At 43.0% G+C, this 9,653-nt stretch overlaps 1 protein-coding gene across 1 annotated transcript; it reads left to right on the top strand.

The window, feature by feature from the left end:
• The first annotated feature begins 248 nt into the window (after positions 1 to 248).
• On the top strand, positions 249 to 7,989 carry Mrpl30 (mitochondrial ribosomal protein L30). Its single transcript, XM_023717371.1, has 6 exons — positions 249 to 315; positions 2,495 to 2,640; positions 4,434 to 4,514; positions 7,280 to 7,426; positions 7,647 to 7,720; positions 7,803 to 7,989. The coding sequence occupies exons 2-6, from the start codon at positions 2,590 to 2,592 to the stop codon at positions 7,987 to 7,989; spliced, it is 540 nt and encodes a 179-aa protein (XP_023573139.1). The 5' UTR covers positions 249 to 315; positions 2,495 to 2,589.
• Positions 7,990 to 9,653: the final 1,664 nt, after the last annotated feature.

The raw sequence follows: 9,653 nt of genomic DNA on the forward strand, positions 1-9,653 counted from the left end.
GGTTCAGCACAGTGATTGCGGCACAGAACTCGGGATCCTGTCCCACCTGGGACTTAGCCATAATTGCAACAACAATCTTTGCCCCTCGACCCGGTTTAGCGCAATTCCGGGAAAAGGTCACGTGGGCACGCTCGCGCCTGCGCTCTCCTCCCCCAGTCCTTGAGTGGGCGGGACTGCAGCCGGAACTAAAAGGCCCCTCTCGAACTAAAGGGCGCGCTCGCGGACGGCAGGGTTTGAGTGTTGCACATAATGGTCCTCCCTCCTCCTGGCTTCCGCTTTGTGCGGAAGTTCAGGCTGGACGTTTAGCGGGCGCGGGTGAGTGAGAGCGAATTGTGGAAAGTGCTAGGTTTTCCTTCAAAGGCTGTGTGCTTTCGCTGCGCTCCGTACTGCTTTATTCCCCCCCGTTCCATTCAGAGTTGGCGGGTTGCACCTAGCGAAATACATTCGTGTTCCAGTTCCATCTCACCGGCTCCCGAGAAGCCGTCGGCCGGTCCGGCGTCCTTTCCCGGGACGGCCGGGCCGCTCTTGGGGCTCTCGGTGGATCGCGGGTGCTGGGGGGAGTTCACGTGAGCTTTTTAAGCGTGATATGTATTTCTGCTTTGTTCATAACAGGGCTTCCACTGGGGATCGGTGTAACGATTATTTTTAAAATGAGGGTAAAATTGTCCTATTTTAAAATTGCTGCCTTCTAGAATGAAAACATGTGAAGCTGGCAGCGAAATGTTTGCCATTTACAAAAAAACTGATTATTGCAAGCATGCTTTGATCGCCACCTACCCAAAGCTGCTCCTACCCTTTTTTCTAAGAGATAATTATAAGACTGTTCCCTTTTAGGCGCTACGAGTTCAGAGAAGGGAGACGTACTACGTCCCTTCCCGATCTCAAGAAGGTAGTTTTATGTTCTGTATTTGTGTACTGCCCCCTCCCCGCCCACTCCCACCCGCCGCGTGCTTGTGTTACTAAATACATTTTTCTTTAAGAGAAATCGTTTGTTTTATTGGCTGGCTCCGCCCACCTGGGTGTAGCGTGCGGAGTTGGGGATCGAACCGCGATCCGCTGCCCCTGACTGAGTTTGCCCAAGCAGCTGAGCTCTCCTGCCAGTCCCAGAAATGGTTTTTTAAAAGAACCCACATCATGGTCATTTTGAAACGAGTGTTTACGCGTTTTTTGTTTGTCCTTTTAAGACAGGGTCTCAGTGCAGTTCAAGCTGGTCTTGAGCTCCTACTTTGTAGCCCAGGCCAGTCTAGAACTCACGAGGATCACCCTCCCGAGTCCTAGAATTGCAGATGTAGGCCACCACATCCCACTTTCTTTTTCTCTTTATGTGTGTGTTTCCTATTTTTACAGCTGTGCTAGAGAAGAGTTATTGCTTCAGGGTCCTTGCGCTTGCCAGGCCTGCACGTAGACCACCAAGCTATCACCAGCCCAAAAAACAAGTGTTTAAATCCTTTTCCCATGCAACTGATGTGCTTTAAGTGAAGACAAAGTGAATTTATAAGATGTGCTGTTGCAAAAAAAAAAAGCAAGAGGTTGACAGTGCTAACAGTTGTGAGTCAGAATGTTAATGTAATCAAGGTAAACTTTACTAAGAAGATGAGGTTTGAGACAAAAATTGACAGACATAAGGGCATTAGTCATGTCGGGATTATTCCACCACTTAAAGAGAACTGCTGCTTGACTGGTTTCAGGCCAAGAGCAGGATCAGCTTGTCTAGTGAAGTCCTAGATACCCAGGATGGGAAGACCGGAGTGGAGGGGCAAAGGCTGGCAAATAGTGTGCAGAGGAATGAGGTGTGAGGTTAGGGACTTTGGCTTTCACTGTGATTGAGTGAAGAGGCCCTGCAGGCTTGGAAACAAATATTAGCTGTCTAGAAAAGTTGTGAAGGTGGTGTAGTGTTCATACACGTGCCGCACCCACTGTCCCCTCGAGCTGATGTCATGTTAGTATGATGTGTGTGTGTTAGAATGGATGGGCCAGTGTTGATACGTTATTGGCTGAAGTCCATAGTTACATTTTCAGATTTCCTTAGTTTTTGCCAGGAAGCCATATTACACTGAGTAATTATATCTTATTCCTCTTGCCTTACAATGACTATCGATTATTGACAGCTTCTTCTATGCCATATATTGCTTCACATGTTCTGTGCAATAACTCATTGTAGAGGTCCTGGTTTCAATCCCCCAACACTAAAGAAAAAGAAAAGAAAAAACACTGCCTTTACTGAAATCAAGATTTGTTTTGTTTTGTTTGCAGTACTGGGGATCAAACCCAATCCTTCACAGTGAGTTACCTCCCCAGCCATTTTTAAATCTTTTATTTTGAGACAGGCTCTCCCTGAGTCACTAAGTTGCCCAGACGGGGCTCAAACTTCTGATCATCCTACCTCTGCCTCCCAGAGTGCTGGGATTATAGGCCTGTACCTTGAGCCCAGCTCCTAGATTTCATTGTTAAACTTCAATCGAGTTTACAGTTAACCTGCTGATTTATTTCACAGCACCAGGAAAGGGGAGAACCTGTCCATTTCCAGAGCATTTCCCCAGTAGATCTGTTTGCTTCCTACAACCTCTGAAGACATATAATTACGACACTATGGCAGGGATTTTGTGTTCAGTGGTTCACAGGCCCCCAGGCAGGCTACAGGTGAGTGTCTAGAGAATTCTGTAATTTTGTGTTGTTGTTTTTTCTCTGATTACAAAACATAAGGCAAATTCTTTTATGGATTCCTTTCTTTATATATTAAATTTTTAATGCAGAGGTTAATTTTGTTTATTTCTGGTTGAGCTGCTATTTCATCCCTAGTGATTTGGAATTACAGTCAGACCTAGTAGCACACTCATTTAGTCCCAACCATGTGGGAGGCCAAGGTATAAGCAGCAGTGGAACCCACAAATTTAAGACCAGGCTGGGCAACATGGTAAGCCCCTGTCTCCAAAAAAAAAGAAAAAGAGAAAAATGCCAAAGTCTTGGTAAAAGGCAAAATATTTGATCTGAAGAGAAACCAGAGTATAATACCAAAATTTTGGAATCATAAAACCTCTTCAGAACATGTCAGTATAATATGGCTACTGTTGATTCCCTTGGTGTACTGTAATCCTAAAAGTCTTAGGACTTTTTTCTCAATTATGAAAATTGTATATTTGTTTTGTTTTTCTGAGCCTGGGTCTTGCTATGTACTGCAGGCTGGCCTTGAACTCAGTATGTAGCCTAGGCTGACTGAACTTTCAGTGATCCCCCTGCCTCAACCTAGTGAGTGCTGGGGGTATAAGTCTGTTCCACAGTGCCAGCTGAAAATTGTACATTTCAGTCACAAACTAGAAAAATACAAAGAAACAGAAAAGAGAATCTCCCAGAGAGAGCTGATGTTAGTATGTTCATGTATGGGCTTGTATGGTTAGAGAATGCCACCATGTATTAGTCTAATCTACACTTAAGGTTCAGGTTTTATACCTTGATATAAACAAGGTCTTGATGCAGACCTGCTGCTGACTGTCAGTGGTAATAACGTATACCACATTACCTTACTTCACCTCAACCCAGGAGGTCAGTAGTAGTTAGTCTCTTTTACTTCTGAGGAGACTGACCTCTGGAAGGATAAGTGTGTCTCCTTTGGCCCTAAGCGGCCAAATCAGTGGCCAGATGTTTCCAGTGTAGGAAAGAGTTTTTCCCTTTCACTTGCCCCTCTAGCTGTTGTTGCTGTCTAAGGCTGAAGGGAATGGGGGCGTAGCAGTTGTCCATCATACAGCACTTCCCTGCGGCAAAAGGTTAGCAGGATTCCTCCATCCTGTCCCCCAGTCAGCTTAGGAAGAATGGGAGGAATATAAGAGTGAGGCCTAGGAAGAAAACTTGCTTGGAATTTTTTTTTACATTGTTTTGTTGAAGGTGAATTATTACACATTGTCAAGATCAAAAGATGGTAAACCATAGCTTCCAGGCCAAATGTAGCCTGCCACTTATTTTTGTAAATAAAGGTTTCTTTTTTTTTCCTTTTTTTGCGGAACCGGGGATTGAACTCAGGCCCTTGCGCTTGCCAGGGAATCGCATATTCCACTGAGCCATCTCCCCGGCCCCTAAATAAAGGTTTATTGAAACAGTCACACTCATTTGTTTGAAAATTGGGTGTCTTCTTCCATCCTAAATTGGCAGAGTCAAGTCTTAGCAGTAGGTTTAGCTCAAAGCTAAACATACTTGCTGTCTGCTCTTTTATAGAAAAAGCTTACCAACTCCTCATTTATATACTTACATACTTTTATCTTTATAATACAGTGGTGGGTAGAAGAGATACATTCATTCAGCCTGAGAGCTGAGATAAGCTTTTAACCATTGTAGGTTAGTTCCAAACAGACCCTTGCCCACAGAAATTGGTGGGCATGGATTTCTGCACTAGATAGAACAACTAAAAAGAACAACTTTTTTTTTTATATATCATATTTTAGACTGTGACAAAACGTGTGGAATCTCTCATGGGTACAGATTGGATTCGTCACAAAGTTACCAAATCAAGAATTCCAGATAAAGTAAGAATTTTTTTTTATTGCAGTTTTTAAAAAATTGTGTCTGAAAAGGTATCCATTTTGTAATATTGAAGGCTTTTATATTGTATTTGGTGATGGTACAGCATTTAAAACATGGTAGGAAGGCTGGCCAAATAGCTCAGAAGATGAAAGCAGCCTGCCTCTGGGATGCACTGAGATGGCTGAGTCTGGGTGGCTGAGACTGGCCGTGGTGGCGCGCACCTGTAATCCCAGCTCTTGGGAGGCTGGAAACAGGCGGATCACTATGAGTCCAATCTAATAGTGAGCCGCTGAACACCCTGTAGATCCTTGCCTAAAATACATTAAATAAATAAATATGTAAATCATGGTAGGATTCATGGAAATGATGATATTGAAAAGTAGGTTCTGTTAATCTGTCCCACTGGCCTGCCTCCGAGTAGGTTTTTATTATTTCTGAGCCTGTGTGTTTCTGCTTGTGGTTTCCCTGTGACGTGTTTTTGTGTCACCATTGTGGGGAAGCCGTTGGCCTTCCAGCGCGGGCGTCCTCTCATGACTTGGCCCTGTCTGCAGCCACCATTGTGCCTTTGAATTCAGCCCTTCCTGTTATGTTGTTGTACACCTGTCCTCCTTTTAGGAGACATAGACTAACTCCTGTATTGACTTTGGTTTTCATTTTGTTTTGCATTATTTGTTTGTGCTTTAATTAATCAACTATTTCATTAAATAGTTTAGGTTTTCAGAAAAATTGATCAGAAAGGATGAATGGAGACTTCCAGTATAGTCTCTCCCCTCAACATTCCATTTTTGGGGCTGGGGAGATAGCTGGACGGCCTACGCTCCTGCCTGGCAAGTCCAAGGACCCAGGTTTGATCCCTGACATGCTGTGCTCCCCTCTCCCTCCACACATACCCCATGCAAGCCACAGAAACCAGGCATGGCTCACGCCCGTAATCCCAGCGCTGGGGAAGTTGAGGCAGGAGAATCACTGTGATTCTGAGCTGCATAGCAAAACTACCAAATAAATAAATAAAAGATTTTTTTAATGCAGTTTTCACTGGCTTAAACTTTGCATGCTGGTATGTTACAGTTGTTGCAATTGTTGAAACAACAGTGACATGTTACTATTAAAGGCCACAGTTTATATAGGGTTCTTTCTTTGTGCTGTATAGTTTATGGATTTTGGCAAATGGCTAGCATCATGTATTCATATTACAGAACTGCAGAATAGTATCACTGCCCTGAATATCACCTGTACACTACTCTAATTCCCTCCTAATTTCCAAATCCTGGCAACGCCTGATGTTTTAGTGTTTCTTTAGTTTTACTTTCTCTGTAACATCATATAGTTGGAATCATACGATACATCTTTTCACACTGATTTCCCTTAGTAGTGTTCAGTTAGGGTTCTTATATGTCTTTTCATGACTTAATAAGCTTCTTTATTCTTACTTGTGATAAGCTTAATAAGCTTCTTTATTATTATAAATATTTTTTATTTAATTTTTATTTATTTATCTTTATTCTTATTATAACTTGCCATGGTATAGATTTACATGGTTTATCTGTACCCTCAACTATCAACGGACCTCTCGAGTGCTTCAGTTTAGGGCAGTAATGAATTTGTACAGGTACATATGTGTGGGCCAGGGAGATAGCTCAATAGAATAAGCGCTTGCCTGGCAAGTGCAAGGTCCCCAGTTCAGTCACCGGTACCACAAAAAGAAAAAGTACGTGTGTGTAAGGCTTTGGGTACATTTTCAACTCTTTCCATAAATACTCAGGAGCACAGTTATGGACTGTAGGGTTAAAAACAGTGTTTACCTGTGCAGAGGCTGAATTTTTTTTTTTTTAATTTTATTTATGTATATATGTGGCCAGCTCAGCCCACCAGGGGGCGGGGCTGGCTGGCATGTGGTGCTGGGGGATTGAACCGCGGTCCCTGTGCTTTGCTAAGCTTATTGTAAGTAGGTGCTTTAGACCACTGAGCCATCTCACCAGCCCCAAAATCTTTTTTTTTTTTTTTTTTTTTTTTTTTAATCAGGAATTGAACTCAGGCCCTTGCGCTTGCCAGGAAAGCGCTTATTCCACAGAGCCATCTCCCCAGCCTAGAGGCTGAATTTTTGAGGGAGCAGGGTCTTTCCCTCCTTTTCTCTCTCCCTCTTCACTTTTTTATTGTGGCAAAATGCACAATATATCATCTTAACCCTTAGTTTCAGATTTTGGAATATTTAACTTTTAACAGCTGAGTACCCCAGTGTGAAGTCTGCACTCTGAAGGTGCGGGACTTCCTGCTTTCACAGGAAGGGCGCCCCACCAACAGTGCTGGTACAGCCCCCCAGCACGTGCATTCTTCAGTGCCACTGCTTCGTTCTACCAGTTCAAAGACAAAACAAAGAAAAATCCTTAGCTGTGTGATGTTTTTTCTTAGAGTGTGAAATTTTAAATCTGTTTATCTGAGTCATCAGCCTCATGTGGTGTAAATGCTCAGTTTGAGGTTAGGAATTATAAAAGTATTGGGGATCAGATAATTATGTAGTTTGTACATGGGTGTGTGTATGTGTAAAAATGAGATGCAAAACCATATATATATATATATATATATATATATATATATTTAGCTGGATCTATAGCTCAGTGGCACAGCTCCTGCCTGGCAGGCACAAGGTCCTGAGTTTGATTCTCAGTACAAAAAAAAAAAAAAATGATGGCTAAAATACATATATTTTTAAAATATGAGATACATTGAAACTGTGTAAACTGAAAATTTATTATTTCTAATTCTGTAGGTGTTTCAGCCTTCACCTGAAGATCATGAAAAGTATGGTGGGGATCCACAGCACCCTCATAAACTACATGTTGTTACCAGAATAAAAAGTACAATAAGACGACCATATTGGGAAAAAGATGTAATCAAGATGCTTGGATTAGAAAAAGTATGCAGCTACTTTAGTCCTTTATTGTATTGTTTAAATTCACTTTAACTTTTCTACTATTTAAATTTTGAGATACGTATTTCCTATGTTAAAGTATACTACTTAGTGGAACTTGTTCGTAATCGTACGTTTGATGTAGGTAAAAACCCTCCAGTTAACACACAACCCAGAACCATACGCACTGCAACTTAACCCATGGGATTGTTTCTTTTGCTCACAGGCACACACTCCTCAAGTTCATAAGAACATCCCTTCAGTAAATGCAAAGCTGAAAGTGGTTAAGCATCTCGTAAGGTTTGTTGTCTGTTATCTCAGTCATTTGAAAAAAAAAATGTGTTCCTTAGCTTAATTCTAAATACATTTTCTTATGTCACAGAATCCAGCCTCTGAAGCTGCCTCAAGGACTTCCCACAGAAGAAAACATGGCTAACACGTGCCTCAAGAGTACCGGGGAGTTAGTAGTGCAGTGGCAGCTGAAGCCTGTGGACACCTGTAAGCCCAGCACTCAGGGGGCAAAGGCAGAAGAATCCTTGCAAGTTCAAGGACGGACCCAGGCTACATAATTCAAGACCAGCCTAATAACAAAGTAAGACCTTACCTGAAAAAAAAACCCTGTGGAGCAGGAAATAAGTCCTGATGCCACAGAGCTTCATATTTTAAAAATGCAAATTATATTTAAAGTTGTTAGGAATCTGGGCATGGTGGTGCAGGCCTGTGATCCCAGCATGCAGGAGGTTGGGGCAGGAGGATTGCTGTGAGTTTGAGGCCAGCCTACACTACATGTGATACTCTGTCTCAAAAAAAAAGTAAAGTTGGTGAGATGTTTTCATTAAAATAAATTTTCAGTCTCAATCACTTTTAGTGAGTAAACCTACTATGAGCTTCCTCACTATAAAGACTTGGAAGTTTAGGGTTATTACTTTAGTGTTGTCTCCCTTTCCTCTAACAGTTTGACTCAAAATGGGTAAGAATGGCATTGTTTGAACATCTAGATTTAGGTTTTGTTGCAGTTTGGAGTTTTGCAAGGGGAAACAATACAATATAGGACACTTAGTTATGAGATTATTTTGCAATAGTCACCCAAAGAGTCATACACAAAGAGAATACAGGAAATCTGTCCACACACTAAAGACCAAATAATCCATCTGAGGGCCCCGGTCCCACAGTGATGTCCTGAGTGAGTCTAGCTGCAGACCTGGAGCCCATAACAACGCCAGCCACGAGTCCAGATAGAGGCTGAGCTCCCATGACAGTACCTCATGCAGGCCTTCTATGAATCTGCGCAGGGAAGGCTCAGAGGTCAGTGGTGGAAGCTAGAAGTCTGTGCCAGCAGTTTGAAGGATCTGTGCTAGCAGGCTGGGGGCTCTGCATGGGCACCAGGAGGCGATGCTCAGAGTAACCACAGCTCCTCCAGGGATGAGGACAGCCAGAGTTCTCATCAGGAAAGCCAGCATAACAAGCTTCTCCAGGAGACTGAGCTGTGCACCATTTTCCCCTCTAGAGCCAGGAAGCAGTGCTCAAGGTGAGGATCAGAGCTCCCCAAAAATGAACCACAGCCATCCTCAGTGACAATGAGGTCCTAAGCTCCGCCTCCAATTAGAACAGCCAAGTTCATCAGGAAGGCCAGCATAACAAGCTCCCCAGGAGAACCAACAGCCCTCTACGGCTTCCCTGCAGCTTCTCTTCCTCTCCAGTTCTACCACTTATGCTGCTGAAACAGTCCTCAGATGGGCCTCCCACACCCAGCACCATGATGGTTCGGTTCAACTGGGTGCTACAAGCTGACCACCAGTCGGCAGTCCACCACAGGTCTGCTGATACCTCAGCAGTTGTCAACTTTTCTTAGAAGTTGTTTTCTTATGTAAGTGAATTCCATGAAATTTGAGGGGCTTTAGTCCATTTTGTATTGTTGTAGCAAAATACCTCAGTGTAGGGATCCTTTGGTCTTACTGCAAATTTCTACCCAGGGAGACACAGCAACAGGAATGAGAAAGATAGACAAGAAGACAAAAGCTGGGCTAAGTGGTTGCTGGTCTGCGTGATGGGCAATACTAACTCAGCGCACAACAAAACAATCCTTTATTTATACTTTTGCGGAGTTTGTAACACATGACAATGTTGCCCAGCAACTAATAGCTGACCTTAACCAAAAGAGATGTTTATCTCAGAAGTGAGGTAGCTTGTTTGCTTTAGACACTGAGACCCAGTCCCACCTACACACCTTTGA

The sequence above is a fragment of the Octodon degus genome, unplaced genomic scaffold (assembly GCF_000260255.1).
Source record: "Octodon degus isolate 3935 unplaced genomic scaffold, OctDeg1.0 scaffold00052, whole genome shotgun sequence".
Classification (NCBI taxonomy): domain Eukaryota; kingdom Metazoa; phylum Chordata; class Mammalia; order Rodentia; family Octodontidae; genus Octodon; species Octodon degus.

Bases quoted from the DNA above. Each gene is read 5' to 3' on its own strand.
- Mrpl30 (XM_023717371.1), top strand. From the start codon at position 2,590: ATGGCAGGGATTTTGTGTTCAGTGGTTCACAGGCCCCCAGGCAGGCTA. The intron at 7,427-7,646 runs GTATGCAGCTAC...TTTTGCTCACAG, and splicing joins AGATGCTTGGATTAGAAAAA to GCACACACTCCTCAAGTTCA. The intron at 7,721-7,802 runs GTTTGTTGTCTG...CTTATGTCACAG, and splicing joins GTGGTTAAGCATCTCGTAAG to AATCCAGCCTCTGAAGCTGC.